At 42.7% G+C, this 27,801-nt stretch overlaps 1 protein-coding gene across 1 annotated transcript in view; it reads left to right on the plus strand.

The window, feature by feature from the left end:
• Positions 1 to 27,801, plus strand: part of ky (kyphoscoliosis peptidase) — a 113,236-nt gene that overhangs the window by 6,721 nt on the left and 78,714 nt on the right. The window contains exons 3-5 of the mRNA XM_072571712.1: positions 11,190 to 11,243; positions 13,196 to 13,252; positions 23,478 to 23,546. Coding sequence (XP_072427813.1) covers positions 11,190 to 11,243; positions 13,196 to 13,252; positions 23,478 to 23,546 — 180 coding nt within the window. The remainder of the gene's footprint in view (positions 1 to 11,189; positions 11,244 to 13,195; positions 13,253 to 23,477; positions 23,547 to 27,801) is intronic.

Below are 27,801 nucleotides of genomic sequence, written 5' to 3' on the forward strand. Positions count from 1 at the left end.
CAGCAGTGTCTCTTGTAAATGATACATGCTACCCTGTGTTGGTGTTGAAAGGAATGAATGTTGAAAGTGGTGGATAGGATGCCAATCAAACTATCTGCTTTGACCTAGATGGTGTCAAATTTTGAATGTTGTTGGAGCTGCACTCATCCAGCCAAGTGGAGAGTATTCCTCCCACTCCTGACCTGTGCCGTGCAGATGGTGAACAGGCTTTGGGGAGTCAGGAGGTGAGTTACTCACTGTAGAATTCACAGTCTCTGACCTCTTCATTCAGCCATAGTATCTATATGAAAGGTTCAGTTAAGCTTCTGGTCAATGGTGACTGCCAGGATGAGAGTCCTTCTCTTCTGTTGGTTTGTAACCTTGTCACGCTAGTATTACTTATAAGGTTACTTTGGGAGACATGGTATTAAGATATACTGTACTTTGTAATATTCTCAGTTGTTGGACAATTGTGGTTAAGGTGAAGACTGTTTAATGTTCATCTGATCAGAGATTACATTCTAATCATTTTGAGACAGATCTGAGCTGGAATTTCTGATGTGGTCATGCAATATGTTAAGTTCTGTCAGTCACATGGTTCAGTTTTATTTACAAACTGAATAACAAACATTTACAAGAGAACCTCCAATAGAAGTAAAAGTCAATTCCTTTAGCTCAGGAAGAGAGATACCCCGATCATAACTTACAGTTTTCCTGCACAGAGTGTAGATCTTAAAATCCATGATTGTCAGAGAGAGCAGGGCAGGTTGAAAAGCAACCAGGAGTTACTAGTTTCTGCACTGACTCTCCAAATGATAATCTCACCCAATGGCATTCTCCTGTCTTCTCCTCATGGTCTTGTACATTTTCCCTTTTCAATTAACAGTCCAATTTCATCACGAATGCTTCAATTGAGCCTGTCTCCACCATAATCTCGAGCTGCGCAGACTCCATTCCAACCACTTGCTGTGAGTTAACATTTTTTACTTTTGTTACTTTTGCCAACTACTTTAAATCCTCCCACTCTTGAACCCTTCAAAAGTGGAAACAGTTTCTCCCTATTTGCTCGATGCAGACCCTTCATGAGTTTGAACAACTTTATCCTACCTTTTCTCAGCCTTCTCCCCTTTAAGGAAAACTGTCCTTAACTCTTCAATCTATTTGTCTAACAAAAAGGTTCATATAGGTGCCCATGATATCTGCCAGCCTGTCTGTGCATGGAGAGGCTAGTGTCTCCCTACCTCTGCCTTAAAAATATTAAAGGATTCTGCTTCCACTAAGTTTTCAGGAAGAGAGTTCCAAAGACTCTCAACCTTCTGGGGAAAAAATTTTTTGTCTCATGCTTTTGTCAGGTAAGGACTAGATAAGGTCCACTCCAGCCCTCTAGCTCCTCAAGAATAGTCTAGACAATGAAAACTCATCTTGAACAGGCCCAGGGTCAGCTCAGTTGTGACCCTGGTTGAATGACAAAGGACATTGTAATGGTCCTTGGCGATACTGTGTGAGGCTCCTCAATGTCATTGGCTCTGCCATAGGTGGACACTGAGGATAGTGTTGAAGTACAGAGACCTCATGTCTGTTCCTGGGAATCAGGGCACTTTGTGCAGGGTTTTCATTCTACGGTTCCACATCAGTTGGACACTGATCGAGTGGAAACAGTGCCCATTTTTCAAGGCACTGGCTGGTCTTGGAAAACTATAATGGCTACAGGGTGTAAGGAGATACAGTTTGTACCTGGGAAATGCCAGTAGACATCTTGATATGTCAATCCAGTCGCACTGATGATACTCAAAGCTGAGTGTTGCACTGGTGACCTACTGGATGCAGCTGAGCAGCTACTTTGGAATCCTCATATTTCCCTGGTGCAACCCAGCAGAATATTCAACACACTAGCATTTGGGTCACCTGCAGTATCAAATATATTGGGGAGGTTGGTGACTGTCTCCCTCAACAATCACAATGCTCCCCTGATGGCTCTAATGCTCTGATAGCGGGAGGCAGTTGATACTAGTCAGCATTACTCTGTAATATGTTGCATCCAGTCCTGAGGGTCACTCCTGTTGTCAGACACTGTGAAGCCTTGGACAGTTTGATCTGTCACAAGCTGCACCATTCACCTTGATCACTCTCTCCTCCCGCCATTCCCTTTGACCATTCTCCCCCCATGAATTATAACACGTAAGACAGATGAACTAAGAGCATTGATTACTGCATGGAATTCTGATGTTAGCGCCACTACAGCGACATGGTTAAAGGAAGGACAGGACGAGCAGCGTAACATTCCAGGATATCGCTGTTTTAATGGGATAGAAAGATAAACAAAGCGGTGGGGGAGTTGCAGTGCTGATTAGGGATCATCTTACAGCTGTCTTGAGGGAGGACACATCGGAGGGATCTTGCAGTGAAGCATTATGGGTAGAGCTCAGGAATTAGAAAGGTGAAATCACAATGTTGGGAGATTTCTATTGACCTCCTAACAGTCCACAAGAGACAGAGGAGTAGAGATGTAGTCAGATACTGGAAAGATGTGGAAAAAGCAGGGTAGGTCCAGTGGATGAATTCATCTTTCCACTTATTGTGTAGGATTCCCTTAGAGCCAGGGGCTCAGATGGAGAGTAATTTGTTTGATGTGTCCAGGAGGGCTCTTTGAAACAGTATGTTGACCATCTGAAAGAGATGAGGTCACACTTGTCATGTATTAGGGAATGAGCCAGACAGGAGATTGATGTTTCAGTAGGACAGCATTTTGGGCTTAGTGACCATAACTCTGTAAGAGTTTGAGTAGTCATGGACAAGGACAAGAGTGACCCTCGGGTGAGGGTGCTTAATTGGGCAAGGGCCAACTTCACCCAAATTAGACAGGAAGTGGGGAATGTTGATTGGGAGCAGTTATTTGAGGGCAAATCTACATCTGACATGTGGGCGGCCTTTAAAGACCAGTTGATAAACGTGCAAGACATGTATGTCCCTGCATAACTGAAGGATAGGAATGGAAGGATTTAGGAACCATAGATTACAAGGGAAATTGTAAGTTTAGTCAAAAGGAAAAAGGAAGCATATGATACATCTAGGTAGCTACAAACTGATAAAGCCCTTGAGGAATTAGGAAGGAACTTAAATGTGGAGTTAGGAAGGTGAAAAGGGGTCATGAAATACTTTGGCAAACAGGGTCAAGGAATGCCCCAAAGCTTTTCGTGCATATGTTAGAAGAAAAAGGATAGCAAATGAAAGAGGACTTAAGGACAAAAGAGGGAAGTTATGTGTGGAGTGACAGGAAGTGGAAGAGATCCATAATGTGTACTTTGTATCGGTTATCACCAAGGAGGACATGATTGATGCTGACGTCTGGATTGGTGTGTGAATACTCCAAAGCATGTCAATATATTGAAGGAGGAAGTTTTGGGTATCCAAAACAGTAGGCAAGTCCCCAGACAGGATCTATCCCAGGTTACTGCGAGAGACAAGCAAAGAAATAGCTGGGGCATATCGTAACATCCTTTTTGACCACAGGCAAGGTTACAGATGACTGGAGATTAGCCAATGTTGTTCCCTTGTTTAAGAAAGGAAGCAGGGATAATCCAGGAAATTATATGCGGGTGAACCTGACATCTATGGTGGGGAAGCTCTTAGAACATAGAACATAGAATGTAGAACATTACAGCGCAGTACAGGCCCTTCAGCTATTAATGTTATACTGACCTGTGAAACTAATCTGAAGCCCATCTAACCTACACTATTCCAATATCATTCATATGTTTATCCAATGACCATTTAAATGCCCTTAAATTTGGAGAGTTTACTACCGTTGCAGACAAGGCATTCAAGCCCCGACTACTCTCTAAGTAAAGAAACTACCTCTGACCTCTGTCCTATATCTATCACCCCTCAGTTTAAAGTTATGTCCCCTCGTGCTAGCCATCAATGTCTGAGGAAAGAGGGTCTCCCTGTCCACCCTGTCTAATCCTATGATCATCTTATATGTCTCTATTAAGTCACCTCTCAATCTTCTTGTTTTTAACTAAAACAGACTCAAGTCCCTCAGCCTTTCCTTATAAGACCTTCCCTCCATACCAAGCAACATCTTAGTAAATCTTCTCTGAACCCTTTCCAATCCTTCTTTTGATGTGGTGACCAGAACTGTATGCAATACCCCAAGTGTGACTGCACCAGAGTTTTGTACAGCTGCAACATGATCTCCTGGCTCCAAAACTCAGTCCCTAAACCAATAACAGTTAACGCACCGTCGACTTTCTTAACAACCCTATCAACCTGGGTGGAAACTTCCAGGGATCTATGTATATGACACCAAGATCTCTCCACTCATCTACACTGCCAAGGACCCTACCATTAGCCCAGTACTCTATATTTCTGTTACTCCTTGCAAAGTAAATCACTTCACACTTTTCCGCATTAAACACTATTTGCCACCTCTCAGCCCAGCTCTGCAGCTTATCTACGTCCCTCTGTAACCTGCAACATTCTTCGACATTATCCACAACTCCACCGACCTCAATGTCATCTGCAAATTGACTAACCCATCCTTCAATGCTCTCATTCAGGTCATTTATAAAATGACAACCAGCAATGGCCCCAAAACAGATCCTTGTGGCACACCACTCATAACGGAACTCAAGGATGAACATTTCCCATCAACTACTACCCTCTGTCTTCTTTCAGCTAGTCAATTTCCAATCCAAACCGCTAAATCACCCTCAATCCCATACCTCTGTATTTTGTGTAATAGCCTACCGTGGGGAAACTTATCAAACGCCTTACTGAAATCCACATATACTACATCAACTGCTTTACCCTCATCCACCTGTTTGGCCACCTTCTCAAAGAACCTCAAGGGTGAGGTGGATGTGGACTTCAAATGAACACTAATATAACACTGTTGATGTTGTCGTACACAGCTATCCAAATAGGAATGGGTGCAGTGCCTTGATGAGAATCCACACTCCAGCTGACCTCTCTCCATGGGACAGCCCATCTGGAGCTTGGCAGTTACTGGAATATAGGGGAGCACTCAGATGCATATAAGCCCAAAAGAAGGTTTAATTCCATCTTGCACTTACAACAGTCAGAATATCCATTGGTCAGAACAAATACTCAAGCTAACTGCTTTGTCTGACTTTCAATGCTGCTGACTGGTAACTCCATGGAGACGGAGATCAGCACAAAGCCCTGAGACATTTTTTTTATATACACCTACTAATGTGCATACACGCAATCCTCCTCAGAGAATACAGAAAGCAACAAAGAGCTTTCTTGTTGATATACTCAAGGCTCAGTGTGTCTGTGCAGCTGAGACTGTTGTTGAACTTCCAATGGGGATTTCCACTCCTGAGCCTGTTTCTAACACTATCTTGAATGTGATCAACACTTCACCTGTGTGAGAACACTCTCCTGGAGGCATACACTAAGCTGGTAGGAAGTGTACATAAATAGTGGGTCCATGTTTCCTCAGAGGATTTACCCTAAAGGATTCTTGGATCTGGTACTTTACAAACTCCTGCCATCTGTAAAGGATTTCTGGGAACTAAAAGATTTTAGTGCCAACATGAGGGAAGGGTTTCACTTCTCTAATGTGCATGTCATATATTTTCATTTACAAGTGACAAAAGTTTGATATTTACAAGTATTTGATATCAATATGGACTTCAGCAAAGCGTTCAACAAGGTTCCACAGGGTAGACTGGTTATGAAGGTTAGATCACATAGAATCCAGGGGAGCTAGCCAATTGGTGAAAAATTACCTTGAAGGTAGGAGACAGGTGGTAGAGGGTTGCCTTTTCCTGTAGGGGGCAGTGTATTAGGAGTCTCTACTCTGCTGTAATTGGAAGTTGACTGAAGTGGCAACATTTCATAGAATCCCTACAATGTGGAAACAGTCCCATTGCTCCAACAATTCCATACTGACCCTCTGAAGAGTGTCCTACCTAAACCCATTCCCCTACCCTATTACTCCACATTTACCCCTAACTAATATATTCCTGAACACTATGGGCATTTTACCATGACCAATTCACTGAACCCACATATCTTTGGATTGTGGGAGGAAACCCATGCCGACACGGAGAGAATGTGCAAACTCCACACAGACAGTCGCCCGAAGCTGCAATTGAATCCGAGTCCCTGGCACTGTCAGGCAGCAGTGCTAACCACTGAGCCACTGTGTCACATATTGCAACTGAGCAGCTGGAGCTGATTGAAGCCTTGAGCCTGAAGCCTCTGTCTCTGCCACCTGCCTGGAGGCACTCAGGAGTCTGGGATTCTCTTTGCTGCTGTCTTTGGAAACCTGGTGGCCTGCATTTCTCCTCAGTGAGTTGAAGATTGCTGTAATAACACCCACTACATCTGGGGTGTGCTGGGGTTGATTGAGGCTAGGGTTTGGGGCTTTGGTTGCTGCCTACTTGAAATGCTCAAGTTTGGGACTTGCTGTTGTTGCTGCTGGTGTGAGAAGTCTAGTGGCCTGTACTTCTCTCCAGTAGGTACCTAGTGGCCTGTACTTCTCTCCAGTAGGTACCTAGTGGCCTGTATTTCTCTCCAGTTACGAGACCCTAGACTTTTCTGTTGTGTGCTGCTGGTGAGGCTCGTTCCTAAAGCCAGGACTCTTTCTATAGTTGGGGGAATCGGGCCTAGACAATAATGGTTTGGGGCCTGAGCCATTGTTTGTGAGTAGCTGTGGTTTGGAGCCTGGGGCCTGTGATCGACGGAGGCCTGGAGCCTCTCCTTAATACAAATTCCTACTTGTGGGTCTGTACTATTGCATTTTGCTGCCAGTGACTACTGCCTTTGGGCTTTGGCGAACTATAGTTTAGAGCTGAGAGTTGGATAGTGGGTCGGAATACGGTGTGGCCTAATAAGCCTTTATTTTTGTTTATCATTTCTTTCTGTTACTTATGTAAGGGGTTATGGTGGTCCTGGTGGGGAGGGTGTTGGCAACTGCAGGATCCTCTAAAGTAACTTCTAGGGTGGGATCCAGTTGTTCCTGTGTGGGGCATGGTTGCATCTTCTGTGTCCTCTGAAGTCTCGGCGTCCCCCTTTACTCATTTGAACAAAAAACTCAGGGTGAACTGTCACACTGGAGCATGTGCAGCCTTGGTGGAGGTAAGTTTTGGTGCCCCTGCCATTGTCACTACTTTGAAGATGTACAGGAAGATGGTGTTCATCCTGAAGACTGAGCAGGTGGCACATCTTGTGCTGGAGAAGAGACTTACTGCTGAGGGGACATTCTTGTCTATTGACCCTCTGGAGGTAGATAATCAGAGGGTCATTATATTGAATGTCCCCCAATTTGTACCATCTGAGATCCTTCTTCCCCACCTCTGCTGGCTAGGGGACATGTGCTCAGGGATGGTGATGCTGCTGCTTGGTCTGGAGGAGGCCTGCCTGACACACATTTGCTCCTTCCTGTGCTAAATTTTAATCTACTTGGGCTAGGAGGAGGCCCTGGAAGGTGCATTTTCAGTAGAGCACGAAGGCGATGCTTACCGGGTATTCTGTTCAACGGGGGTCATGCAGTGTCATATCTGCAAAGAGGTAGGCCACCTCTGGAAAACAACCATTCAGCCCCCACAGGAGGGTGCTGCATCAGCCCAGGACACCCGTGGGGTGGAGGGAGGACATCTGAAGGGGTAGATGTTCTGGAAGAAACCAAGCATTTGGGGGTGGCCTCCAAGGAGGATTCCTCAGGTAGCCCTGAGACATTTGGCCCCCAGACTGGTCTGAGTCCTCTTCCAGAAGGTAATGACTCTGGCCATCACGAAAGAAAGGGTTTTGGAACCCAGTCTGTGGACCATTGATATAAATACCTGAGTGAAAAGGTAGGATCTACAGGCATTTAGAGATGTAATCACTCATTTGGGGTCGGCAAAAGTGAGGATTGAAGATGCTGGAGATCAGAATCTAGATTAGAGTGATGCTGGAAAAGCACAGGAAGTCAGGCAGCATCAAAGGAGCAGGATTCAAGGGGACCTGCTGTGCTTTTCCAGCACCACTCTAATCTTGACTCATTTGTGATAGTCAGCATGGCTTTGTGCATGGGAAATCATGTCTCATGCATTTTATTGAGTTTTTTGAAAGAATGACCATGAAAGTAGTGCAGTAGACATTGTCTGCATGCGCTTTAGCAAGCCCTTTGACAAGGTACTGTATGGTGGGTTATTGAGTAAGATTACATCTCTTAGGATCCAGAGAGATCTAGCCAATTGGATACAAAATTGGCTTGTTGGTAAAAGACAGAGGGTGATAGAGGGTTGTTTTTCAGCCTAGGGGACTGTGACCCAGTAGTGTGCCACAGTGATTAATGCTGGGTTCACAATTATTCATCATTTATATAAATGATTTGGATGATAACTTAGGAGATATGGTTATAAGTTTGCAGGTGACACCAAGATTGGTGATATAGTGGACAGTGAAGAAGGTTTTCTGGGAATATAGTGAGCTCTTGATCACTTGGCCCAATGTGTTATGGAATGGCAGATTAAGTTTAATTTAGATAAATATGAGGTGTTGCATTTTGGTAGGTCAAACTGAGTCAGGACTTGCACAGTCAATGGCAGTGCCCTGGGTCTGTTATTAGAACAAAGAGATCTAGGGGTACACATTCATAGCTCATTTAAAGTGGAGTCACAGATAGACAAGGTAGTGAAGAACGTTATAACATGGTTGTTTGGTCAGAACATTAAGTATAGGAATTGGGACATCCCATTGCAGTTGTACAAGAAATTGTTAAGGCCACATTTGGAGAACAGATATCCTCCACTATCCAAAAGTAAAGCACTCCTATGAAACCTTCCATAAGCCAAAATGAAATAAAGTGAAGAAACATTAATTTATTTAGGAACAATTTCACCTTTCTTTGTAAAATCAAAAATCCTCCTCGGATTTCTTTTGGTTAGCAAAAACAGATTCTAATGTAGGTCTTTCATAAAAGTGAAGTGGCGTAAAGCGGACTTTCAAAAAGCAGGGGATACCTGTACTACGTGCATTTCTGGTCACTCTATCATCGAGAGTATATTATTAAACTAGAAGAGTGCAGAAAAGATTTACCATGATGCTACCCGGACTGGAACATTTAGCTATAAGGAGAGGCTAGGAATTGTTTCCCTGGACTATAGGAGACTGAGAAATGACCTTATAGAGGTTTATAAAATCATGAGAGACGTGGATAGGATAGGTAGTCAACAGCTTTACCCTATGGTGGGGAAGACTAAAACTAGAAGGCATAGGTTTACAGTGAGAGGGGAGAGAATGTGTCAGCATTCGCAGGGGCTCCCAGACAGCGAGAGAGTACTTACAGGGAATCATCAGAGTGTGTCAGTATTTATAAAGGATCCCTGAAAGAGTCATTATGTACAGGGCAGTCCCTGAGTGTGTTAGTGTTTACAAGACATCTCAAAGAGAATAGGAGAAAGTGAGGACTGCAGATGCTGGAGATCAGAGCTGAAAAATCTGTTGCTGGAAAAGCGCAGCAGGTCAGGCAGCATCCGAGGAACAGGAGAATCGACGTTTCGGGCATGAGCCCTTCTTCAGGAATGGGGAAGGTGTGCCAAGCAGGCTAAGATAAAAGGTCGGGAGGAGGGACTTGGGGGATGGGCATTGGAAATGCGATAGGTGGAAGGAGGTTAAGGTGAGGGTGATAGGTCGGAGAGGGGGTGGAGGTGGAGATGTCAGGAAGAAGATTGCAGGTCAAGAAGGCGGTGCTGAGTCCGAGGGTTGGGACTGAGATAAAGTGGGGGAAGGGGAAATGAGGAAGCCGGAGAATGCAGAGAAATCTGCATTCATCCCTTGTGGTTGGCGGGTTCCTAGTTGGAAGATGAGGCACTCTTCCTCCAGGCGTCATGTTGCCATGGTCTGGTGATGGAGGAGGCCAAGGACCTGCATGTCCTTGGCGGAGTGGGAGGGGGAGTTAAATTCCTTCGCCTCCGCCGCATTTGTTCCCAGGAGGACCGATTCTAATACCGAACAACCCAGATGGCCTCCTTCTTCAAAGACCGCAATTTTCCCTCAGGCGTGGTTGACGATGCTCTCCACCGCATCTCCTCCACTTCCCACTCCTCCGCCCTTGAACCTCACCCCTCCAATCGCCACCAGGACAGAACCCCACCGGTCCTCACCTACCACCCCACCAACCTCCAGATACATCGTATCATCCTTCATCATTTCCGCCACCTCCAAACAAATCCCACCACCAAGGGTATATTTCCCTCCCCTCCCCTATCAGCATTCCAGAAAGACCAGTCCCTCCGTGACTCCCTTGTCAGATCCACACCCCCCACCAACCCAACCTCCATTCCTGGCACCTTTCCCTGCAACCGCAAGAAATGCAAAACTAGTGTCCACACCACCCCCCTTACTTCCCTCCAAGGCCCCGAGGGATTCTTTCCTATCCGTCACAAATTCACCTGCACCTCCACACACATCATTTACTGCATCCGCTGCACCCAATGTGGGCTCCTCTTCATTGGGGAGACAGACCGTCTACTGGGGAACATTTCAGAGAACATCTCTGGGACAGCCGGACCAACCAACCCAATCGCCCTGTGGCTCAACACTTTAACTCCCCCTCCCACTCCACGAAGGACATGCAGGTCCTTGGCCTCCTCCATCGCCAGACCATGGCAACATGACGCCTGGAGCAAGAGCGCCTCATCTTCCACCTAGGAACCCTCCAACCATAAGGGTTGAATGCAGAGTTTCTCCAGCTTCCTCATTTCCCCTCCCCCCAACTTATCTCAGTCCCAACCCTCCGACTCAGCACCACCTCCTTGACCTGCAATCTTCTTCCTGACCTCTCCGCCCCCACCCCCTCTCCGACCTATTACCCTCACCTTAACCTCCTTCCACCTATCGCATTCCCAGGTCCCTCCTTTTATCTTAGCCAGCTTGGCACACCTTCCTCATTCCTGAAGAAGGTCTTATGCCCGAAACGTCGATTCTCCTGTTCCTTGGATGCTGCCTGAACGGCTGCGCTTTTCCAGCAACACATTTTTCATCTCAAAGAGAATGTCTATATGTCTGGGTGTCCATGAGCGTGAGTCAATATTTAGACAGCATTAATGCATATTGTCCAGTCATATATTGCAGTATATAAGGGATTACCCTTGAAGTCTATGGTGCTATAAATGGAGATTTCTTTTTCTAGTTTAAATTAAGCAGCATTATTTAATGAAAATTCAGAATTTACTTTAATTACAATTTCACAGAAAGGTCTTTGCTTGAAACAGAAAACCCTTTCGTGGAGCGTAGCGATGACACAGGTTTGTTTTTTTACACAGTATATTTGTTCGCATTGTAGATGAAAATTTTTAATAAGCATTGTTTTAAATTAGTAATTATTCTGGCATTTCTAGTTGTTTATTCCCTGCTGTTCCAATAGTTTGCTAATAATTAAATCTGTTTTGTTGCAACAAGAACATTGAAAATAAATAGATTTTCTCTGACATTTTTCTTCAAATTGCATGTCTAAACTTAAATTTACAAGCAACGACATAGAGCTGCAAAACGTTCAATATTTATTATTCCTATCCATTGTTACTTGTTCATTGAACTATCCTCCAAGTCGAGGTGCAAATCATGCATCCACACCTCCCTCCTCCTCTGTTCAAGGTCTTAAAGGATCATTTCAAATGCAGCAGAGATTCTCCTACACATCCTCCCACTTCATTTACTGAATCCATTGCTCTAGATGTGGACTCCTCTACATCAGCAAGACCATGCACCAACTCGTGGAACTTTTCAGGGAACACCTCTGGTCTGCAAGCACCAAAGAAGCCCACCATCCTGTGGCCAACTACTTCAACTACCCCTCCTACTCACCCAAGAACATGCAAATCCTGGCCCTCCCCCACCATCAAATCACCCATTGACTGGAGGAAGAACACCTCATCTTCTGGCATCGGACCCTACAACTATACAACATCAATATTGACTTCATCAGTTTCCAAATCTCTCCAGTGCCCACCTCATCCCAGATACAACCCTCCAATGCAGCACTGCCCTCTTAACCTGACCTACCTGACCATCTTCCTTCCCATCTATCTGCTCCAACCTCCCCACTGACCCATCATAGTCATCTCTTAACTGCATCCACCTATTGTCATCCCATCTACCTTCACCCCCCCACCACCCCTACATTTCTGATAAAGAACTTATACCCGAAATGTTGACTCTCCTGGTCCTCGGATGCTGCCTGACCTGCTGTGCTTTATCCAGTGCCACACTTTTTGACAAGTAGCATTCATGCCAAACAAATGCCAGGCTGCGACCATTACCAATAAGAGACAATGTAATTAATGCCCCCTGACACTCAATGATGTTACCATTACTGAAACACCCACTATCAACACCCTGGGGATTATTATTCGCAAAAAACTCATCTGGCCTCACCACATCAGCACAGTGGCTACAAAAGCAGGTCAGAGTTTATGAAAACTGCTGTGGATAACTCTCCTCCTGACTGCCCAAAGTCCATCCATCATCGACAAGGCAGAAGTCAGGAGATAGCTGAATTGGTGAGGTTCCAAATACACTCAATAAGCTTGATACCATCCAGGACATAGCAGCATGCATGATTGGCACTACATCTATAAATGTCCTCTCCCTCCACCATTGATGCTCAGTAGCAGTAACGTGTACAGTCTATAAGATACATTGCAGAAACTATCAAAGATCCTGAAGCAGCATCTTCCAAACCCATGTCCACTTACATCTGGAAGGATAAAGGCAGCAGAAACATGGGAGTACCACCCAATTTAACTTCCCCTCGAAGCCACTCACCATCCTGACTTGGGAATGCATCACTGTTCCTTCATTTTTGCTAGGTCAAAATCCTGGAATTTCCTCCTTAATGGCATTGTGGGGTCAACCCACAGCAGGTGACCTGCAACAGTTCAAGAAGGCAACTAGAGAGAGGCAATAAATGTTGGCCAGCCAGTGATGTCCTTTTCCCAATAAAATGAATTAAAATATATGCAGCAGACTTTGTCGTATTCACTTATTTATGCCACCAGACCAATCATGCTGCATGCAGACGTATGATGATTTTTAAAAATTTATTTTAAATCTTATTTTTAATATTTTGCTTTAAATCCTGTTTTAAATCTTATTGGCGAGTGCATTCTTATACTTATGCACTCCATCCATTCCTGCTTATGGTTACTGCTGTACCAATACCACGCTATAACCTTGTCTGTTCTCTTTCTGTCTTCAGGAAAGGAAGAGGTGGACATACCCTTCAATCTACCAAAACTGGCCTTTGATTTCAAAGGTAAGAGAGATTTCTTCCAGTTACAGCAATGATCATAATTCATTCAAAGAAATTCCTAAGAACAACATCATTTGGATTATTTTAGTGAATGGTTAGAAGCAATGGCGAAGTAATTGATATGTTACTTAACAATATTAGTTTGAAAGTCTGGCTTTAGCACATAACAAATCACTGATGACCATGGCTTGAACTTGGTGATGTTAAAACTGACACCTGTGGGTTTAACTCAGCAGTGCTAAGTCAACAAAATTTCTGTAGAGGACTATGTCTGGGCTCCTTTGACACATTTCAGCTGTAAGTGTGATGTCTGCTGCTTGATATAGTGACATGCCCAGGGACTCAGTGAGAGACATTACAGGTTCAGGAATACTGGGGATCATAATGTGGGGGAGGAGGCATATCTGGATCTAAAGTAGGGACGGGGAGGAAGAGGTCACCTCATCCTCCTCACCTCCTTGTCCTTAGCCCTCTGTGTTGCTATGGCTGAGCTCATCCTCCTTCAATTCCTCAAAGAAAACTCTGTTTTAGTGTCAGTCAGTTTTCAAGACTGGATTCTTCTTATCATGGGAGTTGGTGGAATTTAACTCTGGTTAATAAACGTCTGGTTAACTAATATCTGGAATAGGAAAGCTATTGTCACTAATTGTCATCATTAAATTATCAGTTGTTCTGAAAACCCATCTGGTTCACTAATGTCCAATAAGGAAGGAAATCTACTGTTTTCACCTGGTCGGGTCTACACAATTTGGTTGGCTCTTAACTTCCCTCCAAAAGGCCTACCCAGCCCTTCTGTTCTAAGGCAATTAGGGATGGTTGAAAGAAAGCTGGTCTTCAGTGATGCCAATATATCCCTTGAAAATGGGCAACAAATGACCAGTTAAAAAGTGCTATTAAATTTGTATTGAATTCCTCAGCAATGTATTTAATCTAGTCCACCTGTTCACAATTAACAGCGCTTGGGAGTGAGCTGCCAATTTCTGCATGAATATTAACGGATTCCTCACAGCCAATCAGCTGCTTCAAGAGCTGCCAGACAGCTATTCCTGAGGCAGGTTATACCTCCTTTTTAGACTAAACATGAAAAGTTACTGCTTCACAATCGGAACCAATTTTTGTCACTTGCAAGCATCTTTAGAATCCAAAGTTTTCAGGAAAATTACTCCTAAAATGGTTCCGAAAGACAGGTCTTTGAGTTAAGGCGACATGTTTCATATCTGAAATACTGACCTCTTTGGTTTGCCCTTGACAGAGAGTCACAAGCCTACTGTGGAGTTCCAGTTCCCCGTTACATTCAAATCCATGTTCTCAGAACATTAGTATGGAATTTTGGATTATAGTCCCATGTCATGGTTTTTATACTCCATAATATATTCTGCATTCCAGGAGAATTGAAGTTCACATTTTTTATGTGAGTGTTATTTCAGTTCACCACACTCCATAAATCTTACTGTTCTCTGATTACTCGCTCCCTATATAACCAATAACCAATTCAGACACAATTCATTAATACATCCATCACCCTCATTCCATCAGTCTCAAGTCCTCCTTCAGACCATATTAGATGATGAGTGCCTTTTTCTTTTTAGATAAATCAATATAATAATATTAAAAACAACACATACAAAATAAAAATAGATTATATCCCCTTTTTCAGTTCTAAGCATCTTTTTTCCATTATATCCAATAGTTTTTTTTTAGAACCCGTTGCTATCTTTGGAAAACAATCAGGCTGCTGCTGCTGTTTACCTATTTCAGTTTGGAGCTCTCTCCATCTTTCTCAAAGCTGCAATATCAACACTCAGATTTCGTTAAGTATACATTATCATGTTGTGACTTATCATTGATGTGGCACCTAATGGATATTGCTACGGACCCCCTTTTCAGAATTTCTTCCAATATTTTCAATAAGAAAAGTGCCATATTTACTGCCTCTCCAAGAGCAGAGGTCTCTGCCACTAAGGTACAGTTTACAACTCTTCTGGTCTTATTAGCTTCCCAAGCTAAAGGACAACTTCATGGTTCTGAGGAGTGGTCACCAGACCCTAAACATTAACTCTGATTTCTCTTCACAAACGCTGCTAGAGACCTACTAAGAAACTTAAGATTTTGCATTCACAGTGTCCGCGGTATTACAGCTTTCTGACTTCACCTGACAGATGAGCAGCATTCTGAAAGCTCGTGATTTTAAATGAACCTTTATATGAAGCCCTACTTTGACCAGTAACAATGGAGCTAACGTTCTCCAAACAATTCTGCCGAAGCAAATTGACTGTTGATATATTCTGCCTAATTTCCAATCCAAGCCCCCAAAAGCCTAACTTCCAATTTTAAGTTCTGCTTTAAGCACACTTATGACATTATCAAATTCACTGCTCCATTCCACAAAAAAAATCTATGTGCATCATAAACATGCCTGAAAGCTGTCCCGTGGTGCTAAAAGGTCATGGCAGGATCTGTTCTAACTCACCCCAACTTTAGCAAGACAGATATTACTGAAGTGTCAAAATCTAGAGTCATCCAGAACATAGAACATAGAACATAGAAGAATACAGCGCAGTACAGGCCCTTTGGCCCTCGATGTTGCATCGATCCAAGCCCACCTAACCTACACTAGCCCACTATCCTCCATATGCCTACCCAATGCCCGTTTAAATGCCCATAAAGTGGGAGAGTCCACCACTGCTACTGGCAGGGCATTCCATGAACTCACGACTCGCTGAGTAAAGAATCTACCCCTAACATCTGTCCTATACCTACCACCCCTTAATTTAAAGCTATGCCTCCTCGTAATAGCGGATTCCATACATGGAAAAAGGTTCTCATGGTCAAACCTATCTAAACCCCTAATCATCTTGTACACCTCTATCAAGTCACCCCTAAACCTTCTTTTCTCCAATGAAAACAGCCCCAAGTGCCTCAGCCTTTCCTCATACGATCTTCCTACCATACCAGACAACATCCTGGTAAACCTCCTCTGTACCCGTTCCAGTGCCTCCACATCCTTCCTATAGTATGGTGACCAAAACTGCACACAATACTCCAGATGCGGCCGCACCAGAGTCTTATACAACTGCAACATGACCTCAGGACTCCGGAACTCAATTCCTCTACCAATAAAAGCCAGTACACCATATGCCTTCTTCACCACACTGTTTACCTGGGTGGCAACTTTCAAAGATCTGTGTACATGGACACCAAAATCCCTCTGCTCATCCACACTACCAAGTATCCGACCATTAGCCCAGTACCCCATCGTTTTGTTACTCTTACCAAAGTGAATCACCTCACACTTAGCTACATTGAACTCCATTTGCCACCTTTCTGCCCAGCTCTGCAGCTTATCTATATCCCGCTGTAACCTGACACATCCTTCCTCACTGTCAACAACTCCACCGACTTTCGTATCATCCGCAAACTTGCTCACCCAACCTTCAAGCCCCTCCTCCAGGTCATTTATGAAAATGACAAACAGCAATGGTCCCAAAACAGATCCTTGCAGAACACTGCTAGTAACTGCGCTCCAAGATGAACCTTTACCATCAACGACTACCCTCTGTCTTCTTCCAGCCAGCCAATTCCTAATCCAAACCTCTAACTCACCCTCAATGCAATACCTCCGTATTTTTTGCAGTAGCCTACCATGGGGTACCTTATCAAACGCCTTACTAAAATCCATATACACCACATCTACCGCTTTACCTTCGTCCACCTCCTTAGTCACTTTCTCGAAGAATTCAATAAGGTTTGTGAGGCATGACCTGCCCTTCACAAAACCATGCTGACTATCCTTGATCACATTATTCCTATCCAGATGTACATAAATCCTGTCCCTTACAATTCTCTCTAAGACTTTGCCCACAACAGAAGTGAGACTCACTGGACTATAGTTACTAGGGTTATCCCTACTCCCCTTCTTGAACAAGGGAACCACATTTGCTATCCTCCAGTCTTCTGGCACTATTCCTGTAGACAACAAGGACATAAAAATCAAGGCCAATGGCTCTGCAATCTCCTCCCTTGCTTCCCAGAGAATCCTAGGATAAATGCCATCAGGCCCAGGGGACTTATCTATTTTCACCCTTTCCAGAATTTCCAACACCTCTTCCCTACATACCTCAAAGCCGTCCATTCTAATTAATTGTGACTCAGTATTCACATCGGCAACAATGTCCTGTTCCTGAGTGAATACTGACGAAAAGTATTCATTCAGTGTCTCCCCAATCTCTTCAGCCTCCACACGCAACTTCCCACTACTATCCTTGACTGGACCTATTCCTACCCTAGTCATTCTTTTATTCCTGACATACCTATAGAAAGCCTTAGGGTTTTCCCTAATCCTACCAACTAAGGACTTTTCATGTCCGCTTCTCGCTGCTCTTAGCTCTCTCTTCAGATCCTTCCTGGCTACCATATAACACTCAATCGCCCCAATTGAACCTTCACGCCTCATCTTTACATAGGCCGCCCTCTTCCATTTAACAAGGGATTCCAGTTCCTTATTAAACCACGGCTCCCTCACACAACCCTTTCCTCCCTGCCTGACAGGTACATACTTATCAAGGACACTCAATAGTTGCTCCTTGAACAAGCTCCACATATCAATTACGCCCTTGCCTTGAAGCCTACTTTTCCAAGCCACGCATCCTAAGTCATGCCTCACCGCATCACAATTCCCCTGCCCCCAGCTATAATTCTTGCCCTGCAGTGCACACTTATCCCTCTCCATCACTAGAGTAAAAGCTACCGAATTGTGGTCACTGTCCCCAAAGTGCTCACCTACCTCTAATTCTAACACCTGGCCTGGTTTGTTACCCAGAACCAAATCCAGTATGGCCTCACCTCTTGTTGGCCTGTCTACATATTGTGTCAGGAAACCCTCCTGCATACATTGGACAAACACCGACCCATCTAACGAACTCGAGCTATAGCTTTCCCAATCAATATCAGGAAAGTTAAAGACCCCATAACAACCACCTTATTACTTTCACTCTTCTCCTGAATCATCCTCGCAATCCTTTCTTCTACATTTCTAGGACTATTAGGAGGCCTGTAAAAAACTCCTAACAGGGTGACTTCACCTTTCCTATTCCTAACCTCAGCCCAAACTACCTCAGATGGCAAGTCTTCATCCATCGTCCTTTCCACCACTGTAATACTATCTTTGACGAGCAATGCCACACTTCCCCCTCTTTTACCCACCTCTGACCCTACTAAAACATTTAAACCCTGGAACCTGCAACAGCCAATCCTGTCCCTGTTCTAACCATGTCTCCGTAATCGCCACAACATCGAAATCCCAGGTACCAACCCACACTGCAAGTTCACCTACCTTATTTCGTATACTTCTTACATTGAAGTATACACACTTCAAGCCACTTTCCTGTTTAGAGGCACCCTCCTTTGAGATTGATGCGATGTTCCTAACCTCCCTACACTCCAGGTCATGCACCCTAAAGCTACAGTCTAGGTTCCCATGCCCCTACAGAGTTAGTTTAAACCCCCACCCCAAAGAGCACTAGCAAACCTCCCGCCAAGGATACTGGTGCCCCTCAGGTTCATGTGTGGACCATATATCTGTCAGTCATATGTACATCTATAGGTCAAATATACATCTGTAGGCCATATATACATCTATATAACATCCAGAGTAAATGGATGACAAAGAATCTCTTCCATCTTGAGATGATCTCCTTCCAGAAATCCCTCTTTATTATCAATTGATTTATACTTACAATTATTCATTGACGACAAAGCCAAAAAGCTGAATTGCTTTTCCTGCTATTGGCGAATCTATCATTATACCTTGGCCCCTCAGTTTTACACCGAAATCTCATTCCACTAGTCTTGCTTTAGTTTTGTAAGTTTCATCATGAGTCTCAATAGGCTGGTTGTCCCCTACCTAATACCTCTTTGTGCACCTTAATTCTCTCCAGTTACACATTTGTTTCTGTTTGGTAGCCTTTCTTAACTTGTCTCTTGGAATTTTTGACCATTTTAGACTTTTCAGTCACATGGGCTTCAGTTTCCTGGTTGGTCATTCTGTTTTTCCTTGTCAAACTCTATATTGCCTTCTGTCTCTTTCTGAACTGCTACTGTTTGACATCCATACCTATTAATAGGATTCCTTTCAATGGCTTGTACTCTCTTTCCAGCAGCATGTTCATTCCCGAATCCATTGTTTGATCTTACACTGTTTTCTTGTTTCCAATATTTGTACTTCATGTTTCCAATTCATGAGTGTAATTCCTCATGGTTTACATTCATCCAGGGTTTATATTTCCCAATGACCTTCCTGGCTGTACTTATAATAGTCACATTTCTCCATTGACTAACCCATTCTGCTAAATATTTGCCGTTAGTATCCAGCTTAAGCTTTTGTCCTTTGGGACCAATGGTCTCACTTGTACTATCAAAGCCAAATCTTCAGGCAAACTGTCAATAGTGATTGTTTGATCCTCATAGATACTCAACATTTGCTTATGAGATGTACTTGGTACCTCACTATTTTACATAACTCCTTTAGAACATGCAAATTTGTACCCAAACGGTCTGATTCCTATGCTTTGCACTTATTATTTTTCCATCTTTACCAATAAATATATGAACGTTTGCCAATTTCTTTGAGATCACTGCTTTAATGAGACCCTCTCCTCATGCAGTACATTCAAATGCTCTGGAAAATGTTGGACTAATTCCCTAGCCAAAGGCTGATCACGCATTCCTTTTGGAGTTTCAGGATTTGTTAAAGTTTTTTATCAATCAGAAATGAGACTTGGATAAATGATTCCTTTGTCCAAACCAATCTTTTTTGTTCCAGGATGCAAGCAGTGAGTACTGATTCACATTATAGGTAATAACTCCAGCAAGTGATTCAAAATACAACCTTTAAATAACATAAACATGGGAAAATCTTTGCGTGACTATTTAGCAAGCAGTACGTAGTTACAAAATTGCAATAACAGGCCTGACTGATAGCAAGTGAATACTGGTGCAGTTCACTGGGACTGCCTGTTCTTTCCCAAGCCATCTGCTTTCCCATGGATCCTGGCCAAAAGATGTCTGCTTGTTTAAGCTGCAGGTTTCTTTTTGCTTACTAGCCGTTAGCAATACTAAATTTTTAAACCTCGAACTACTCTGTCCTTCATTATAGCTTTCAAAACATTTTATTCTTCCACAGATTCCAACAGAAAACTAATTGATATGGACCATATTCTCCAACTGTTTGCCACCAATTCTTAGCAAGTATAGTCCACATTAGTGCAGATGATAATTAACATATTGGTCGATCTATCAATTTTTTATGAACCAATTTGTACATCACTGCATGTTTCCTCTCATAGTAAAACTTTTGATAAAAAGACATTCTGCTGTCGTATTCATTACTATTATGTTCATATTCACACACCTTCCTCCAAATTCATGAGCAAACTCTCATCCATTATCAGTGAGAAATTTTTCTAGTGTCCAAGTCCAGTCGTTACCCAACTTTCCATTACATTATCTACTTTTTTCAAATCTTTATTATGCATTATTATTGACTGACAAAATCTAGTTCCTAAATCTACAAACTGTCAAATGAAAATACTTTTCTTCTTTATCTCATACATTTAAATCCATAACTACCAGCTCATTGAAATTGCTTGCAATGGGCTGTGTTTCTTACAAATCTCACATTTATCACTTTACCCTTCCATGAGATTATCATACAAGTCTTCCCTTATTCTTGATTTTACTGAAAGTATTAACTTTTTAGAACTTGGATGGACAAATTGCCTATGTAAATTTGACAGAACTGGCTTTTTGCCTTCAAAACCTCTACCACAATGTCAATAAAGCTTAGTTTAGAGTCTTTATGTTCCATTGAAGGAGTACCATCGTGGTCTGATTATACACAATGCAAATTCACAGATTTTCCAAAATGTCATAGCTTTGTCATTTTCCAGATTGAGTCTCATCTGTGCTTTCTCCATCAATGGTTGACTCAATAAATGGTATTTCACTGGACACATTTATGCTCACAAAATTATTGATTCAACTATTTTAAAAAAGATTTTAGTGTGTTGTTATCCCCAAATCAGAAACTGGTGGAACTCTCAAATTCCTTAACTTTGTTTCCAATCCTTTTAACTCCGAGAGTCTAGGTAGTATTTTAATCGGCCTTTTCCAGTCACGATTTGGAGATGCCGGTGTTGGACTGGGGTGTACAAAGTTAAAAATCGCACATCACCAGGTTATAGTCCAACAGGTTTAATTAGAAGCACTAGCTTTCAGAACGCTGCTCCTTCATCAGGTGGTCACAACTCCGATCAACATTAGAAGTCTGTCTGATACTTTGGCACTGCCAATAAATTAAATGCCAGCACAGTTTGGGAAATTTCCAAAAGGAAGCTCCACAGTCTTATATCCAACTTACTGAATTCAATTACATCATCTTCCATAGTACTGTACTCATTCCTTCTAAATTTGTCAAAGTCTGACCACATTGATAAACTGTCACTAAGTCATATTTTTGATCGGTTTTTGTCCGGGAGAATTAATAATCTCTCCAAATCTTCATTGTACTTCAGTGACTGATTATAATTTCACAAGAACTTTGATTCTTAACAAATAAAAACCAAAAGAACTGCAGATGCTGTAAATCAGGAACACAAAAACAGAAGTAGTTGGAAAAGCTCAGCAGGTCTGGCAACAGCTGTGCAGAGAAATCAGAGGTAATGTTTCGGGTCCGGTGACCCTTTCTCGGACACTTGATTCTTATTATGTTTCTATATGATAATAAAAGTGTTAACACTTGTTTTCTCTTTGGTAAAGAAATAACAGGGCCGACATTGTAACTTCATTCTTTTACTGGTCAAAGACTCATTTTCAGAAAATAGTGGTGGGTAAATCATATCCTGAAACATTACATTTTGACTCAGCCATCCCCTTCTGCCAACGTCATACTGTAAGCGATAATTATATTTAAAAAGGAGTTCAAGTTTCGCTTTGACATGAGATCTTTATTTTAGTTAGCTACAAACACACATCTTTGATTCCCAGCTGCTTATGTTTATACAGCTAATTCAAACCCAATCAGCTATTTATTAATTTTTCCATCATCCCTTCCTCCATTCCATTAGGCCTCAACCATTCTTTGAAACTTCATTACAGGATAATTATCACAGATCGCCTGCCCCTTTGCCACCAAAACACCACACAAATCTGAGGTAATGACCATCAATAAGAAGAGAGAGAATTCTCTGAACACCACCCCTTGACATTTAGCGGCATTACCATCACTGAATTCCCTGCTATCAAGTTCCTGGGAGTTACTATTGACCAGAAACTCAGTTGGACTCACCATATAAATAGTGTCTGCAAGAGCAGGTCAGGGACTAGGAATACTGCAGTGAATAACTCACCTTCAGTCTCCCCAAAGCCTGTCCACCATTGACAAAGGTAAAAGTTAGCTGTTGATGGAGCACTCCCCACTTGCTTGGATGGATACACTTTCAATAACACTCTAGGCTTTCCACCATCCAGAACAAAGCATCCTGTTCAGTTTGAACAGCACCATTCATTCTCTGTACCACCGACACTCAGTATCAACAGTGTGTCCTATCTACAAGATGCACTGCAGAAATTCACCAAGGTTCCTCAGACAATACTTTCCAACTCATGACTGCTTCCATCTAGAAAGACAAGGGCAGCGGGTACATAGACACACCAACCTCTGGAAATTCCTCTCGAAGCCATGCACCATCCTGACTTGGAAATATATTGTCATTGCTTCAGTTTCACTGGGTCAAAATGCTAGAACTTCCTCTCCAACATTGTAGGCATGGATTGGAGTGGTGCAAGAAGGCTGCTGTATCCCTGTGGCAGTTGGGGGTGAAGAACAAATGCTGACCTCAGCCACCATTTCAGCTTGTCCCTTTCAGCTGACAAAGTGCCATAATTTCCTCCCGAGAAATCTGTCTCTAGTTAGTTCCCTCCTCCTTGTCAATGCTCTTTCAACCCCATTTGAGTGACCAAGTTTTCTTAGAGGTTTTTTGGAGTTAGAGTATATTTTTGCTTGAATACACTGTGTATGTGTGGTTCTTTTTTTAAACTTCCTTGATGATGCTATATCAATGCAGATTATTACTGATGTGGCACTGGGTATTTTCATCTTTCTCACAGATACATGCTGAGAATCCCAGGCTTCATTTTCAATTTACTGATGTGAAATTAATACTTGTTGCAGAACGGAATGAAAAAGGAGAAGTGGTGGAAGAATTCTTAGTTGATAGGACAGCAAAAGTGAAACATGAAGGTAATCAGATTGACTGTGTTTGCCTTAAGCAAACTATGGATTGTTTGTTCAGCTGCCATAATGCATAAACTGGTGAAAATCTGCAGTCTCAAGCTCATGACTTCCCTGTTTTTTAGTATAAAGGCAGAACCTTTGTTCTTGACACAAGTGCTGGGAAATCCCTGACCCATCCCTGAGTGTGAAAGTGAGGACTGCAGATGCTGGAGATCAGAGCTGAAAATGTGTTGCTGGAAAAGCGCAGCAGGTCAGGCAGCATCTAAGGAACAGGAGAATCGACGTTTCGGGCGGCTGATGCCCAAAACGTCGATTCTCCTGTTCCTTGGATGCTGCCTGACCTGCTGTGCTTTTCCAACAACACATTTTCAGCCCATCCCTGAGTGTCCATATTTTAATTGCAGGGCGGTGGGGATCCTAGAGATGATCTGGGCAATCAGATTGGCCAGCAACTCTAGGAGTGGAACTTCCTCCAGACAATAATCCTCAATGCAGCATCAAGTGACTGTGAGGCAGCCAGTATTGAGCAGCAATGCATTCGATGCCAGCTAGACAGAGAGAGAGACACACCGAGAGAGTGAGTGAGTAAGAGATAGACACAGAGAGAGAGAGAGGGGGACAGAAAGAGAGGTAGAGAGAGAGGGAGAGACAGACAGACACGGGGAGAGCTCAGTGGTTAGCGCTGTTACCTCACAGCACCAGAGACCCGGGTTCAATTCCTCAGGTGACTGTGTGGAGTTTGTACATTCTCCCCATGTCTGCGAGGGTTTCCTCCGGGTGCTCCGATTTCTTCCCATAATCCAGAGATGTGCAGGTCAGGTGAATTAACCATGCTAAATTGCCCATAGTGTTAGGTGCATTAGTCGGGGTAAATATAGGGTAGGGGAATAGTTCTGGGTGGTTTACTCCTCAGAGGGTTGGTGTGGACTTGTTGGGCCCAAGGGCTTGATTCCATACTGTAGGGAATCTAACCTAATCTTAATACAGCAGGCTGGTGACCCTTTGGTTAGAATTGCAAAATGAGTTGAATTGAATATAGAAATTAGTTGACGAAAGTCAGACAAACCTTTCTGCAGCAATGTGTTAGTGCTGCAAGTGGGAAGGAAAGAATGCCTATTTACACTATCAACAGTGTTAAACTAGTCAAATCGAAGCTTAAAAGTCCAAGGGTTTTAAGCATTGCATCTATTATGTGCAAACATTAGAGAGATGTAATTAACAAAACTAGTAAAACATTGAACTACATGAACAGGTAAACATGGAAGTTTTGGAACAAACTCTGGATAGATCTTATTTTGAGTGATGTGACTAGGTCTGGGCACTAAGACACAATGTAGATTCTCAAACGTTTAAGACAATGGACGAAAGGAATAAGGAATGAAACAAAAATAGAAGTTGCTAAGAAAGCTCAGCAGACATGGCAGCATCTGTGAAGAGAGATCAAAGTTAATGTTTTGAGTCAGGTGACCATTCCTCAAAATTCAGTTTTGGGGCCCTTCAAGGAAATCGATTCGTAGAAATGCTGGATTACAGCGGGGTCTCAAACTGGCTGGATTACTCCATGGGGAGCCAAATCAGGGGCTGAATGGCCGCCGCCATCCTGCTTCCACTCTATAGTGATTCCATGGTTCTAAAAAATAGATCAGACTTAGCAGGAGCAGCTACAGAAACAGCTGAGCTTAAGGCACTGCTGGCAAATAGGATAGATCCACAAAAAAATGTGGATACGCAGTGTCTGTAACAAGATGCGGAAAACTACTTTCTGAAAAGACCTTTCAGAAATAAATGGCAGCAAGATGTTCAAATGAAAGAATACAAAGGGAACCATTTAACCACTGAAGCAGCAAATTGAAAACGTCCAGGCTTCTAAGGAAGCAAAAAACTAAGAACATGCTGAAGAGACTAACCAGTTATTTAAGCAGGGTAAGAAGGAAAAAAAATGTACTGGATTGACAGAAGGCTAAAACTTTGATAGTTTTGGACAAATCCAATGTGTAAAACCAGTAGTTTCAAAATGAGAATCAAGATCTTAAGAACCAAAACAATAAATACCAAGAAGTTTTGAATCATTCAAAACCACTTGATAACCAAGTGTAACAAAGCCAGGCTGCAGTACATCAGGATAAAGAAATCTAGAAAAGTAATTGCAGTCCTTGGAAGAAAATCTGGATGAGGCAATAACAGATAATATTGCTGCTGATATCACTTATAACACCTCCAACTAAAATTACCATCATGAGTCCAAATGCATCAGCAAATTATTTGTGTTACAGAGACTCCTAGGTTCACTTGTCATTTTAACTGTTTAAACCTTTATTTGGAAAGGAGGCAGATTTTGGTTCTATGGCTTGCCTTTAAGAGAGTCTGTCTTTAATAATTCGATGTGCTGAACGTATACAATGTTGTAACTCTGCCTGTTGGTTTGTTTGTGTGTCTCTAAGTATAGAAGTCAATTAACAAAGAAACAGAAACTGGTGGAAAGGCTCAGCAGGTCTGCCAGCATCTGTGGAGAGAAATCATAGTTAACATTTTGATTCGAGTGACCCTTCCTCAGAACTGATAGTAGCTAGGAATATGTCAGTTTATATGCAAAAGGTAGGGTAGAGAGGGGGGTAAGGAATAAACGGTAGGTGGGGGATAGAAAGCAAAGAGATAAACAGCTGGACAAAGGAGTGGATAACTGTCTGGCTGGGTTGATGAATAGCTATTAATGGGGACTGTTGGTGGCTAACAATGGGTTGTGTATAATAGCAGACTATGTGATAACAAGGCCTGGTATATGAGGGTTGGGACAAGGACATAGGAGAGCTCAAGCCCTAAAGTTATTGAATTGGATGTTGAGTCCAGAAGGCTGCGGAATCTCCAAGTGGAAAATGAGGTGGTGTTCTTCCACTTTGCACAGAGCTTTGCTGGAGCACTGCAAAGTCTGAGACAGATGTTAGACAGGGCTGTTGTGTTGAAGTGGCAGACAGCTGGAAGCTCAGTGTTTTGTTTTGCAGAAAATGAGTGAATGCAAAGTGAAGTAAAGCTTTCTGAACCTGACATGACCTGAACTCACATGTCAAACACACTACCATTGCATCACAAGTCCTGCCAAACTGAGCTACTATAATTTCCTAGCTGCCATCAGTTCTAAAGGAGGGTCACTGGACCTGAAATGTTAACTCTGATTTCTGTTGCCATAGCTGTTGCCAAACCTGCTCAGCTTTTCCATCAAATTCTGTTTTTGTTTCTGATATACACCTGAACCAGAGGGGTACCAATATCCTGGGCGGGGGTGGGTGGGTGAATTTGCTAATGCTATTTGGGAGGGTTTAAACTAATTCGACAGGGGGATGGGAACCTAAATTGCGATTCCAGTGTCCAGGAGGTTGAGAGTAGTGGGGTCAGAAATATAGTTTCAAGGTCGCAAGAGTTCACCGGCGAGCAGGAAGGTGGTTTGAAGTGTGTCTACTTCAATGCCAGGAGCATCCAGAATAAGGTGGGTGAACTTTGCGGCATGGGTTGGTACCTGGGATTTCGATGTTGTGGCCATTTCAGATAGAGCAGGGACAGGAATGACTGTTGCAGGTTCATTGGATAGACATATGGATGAAAATGAATAGATGGGCTTCAGATTTATTCCATAGGTTGGCACAACATCGAGAGCTAAAGGGCCTATACTGCACTGTAATATATGTTCTGTGTTCTATACAGGATCTATAGTTCTTTCAGTTTTTATTTTTAAAGAAGTTGATTAGTTTGTTACAATGTGTGCATTACAACTTATAATGTGATTAACTGTTTTAAGTAAACCAACCCACACAGTGAATCAATCCCTGAAAAACGATTGAGTATTAGACCATTTCGTTAACATTATACAAGGCTCTTCATCCCATCATAGGCCATGAAAATGGAAAGTGTTAATGCAGGTCCATATCAGATTCCCTTGGAGATGATACGCTGTCCTCATACAGCAGCAGCCCAAAACTCCAGACCTGTTCAAACTTGTATAACAGAAATTTATATATATTTATATATTTATACAGTAGTTATCATCTGTAAATTCAGATTTTTAAAATAGAGGGAAGACAGATTTCAGTTTCAGTTCCATAAAATAATTTTGTTTTTAAAGAGGTTAGAGAGTAATTTGGAAAAGTCACATCAATATATCACTCCAAGAAAGCATGTGACTTGGTAAGAGCTCAGCCAGATAGCTGTAAAGTTAATTGATGTCATGGCCAGTTTCATGACATACAAAATAACGAATGATCAGAAGACA

The sequence above is a fragment of the Chiloscyllium punctatum genome, chromosome 6, assembly GCF_047496795.1.
Source record: "Chiloscyllium punctatum isolate Juve2018m chromosome 6, sChiPun1.3, whole genome shotgun sequence".
In the NCBI taxonomy this organism is placed as follows: domain Eukaryota; kingdom Metazoa; phylum Chordata; class Chondrichthyes; order Orectolobiformes; family Hemiscylliidae; genus Chiloscyllium; species Chiloscyllium punctatum.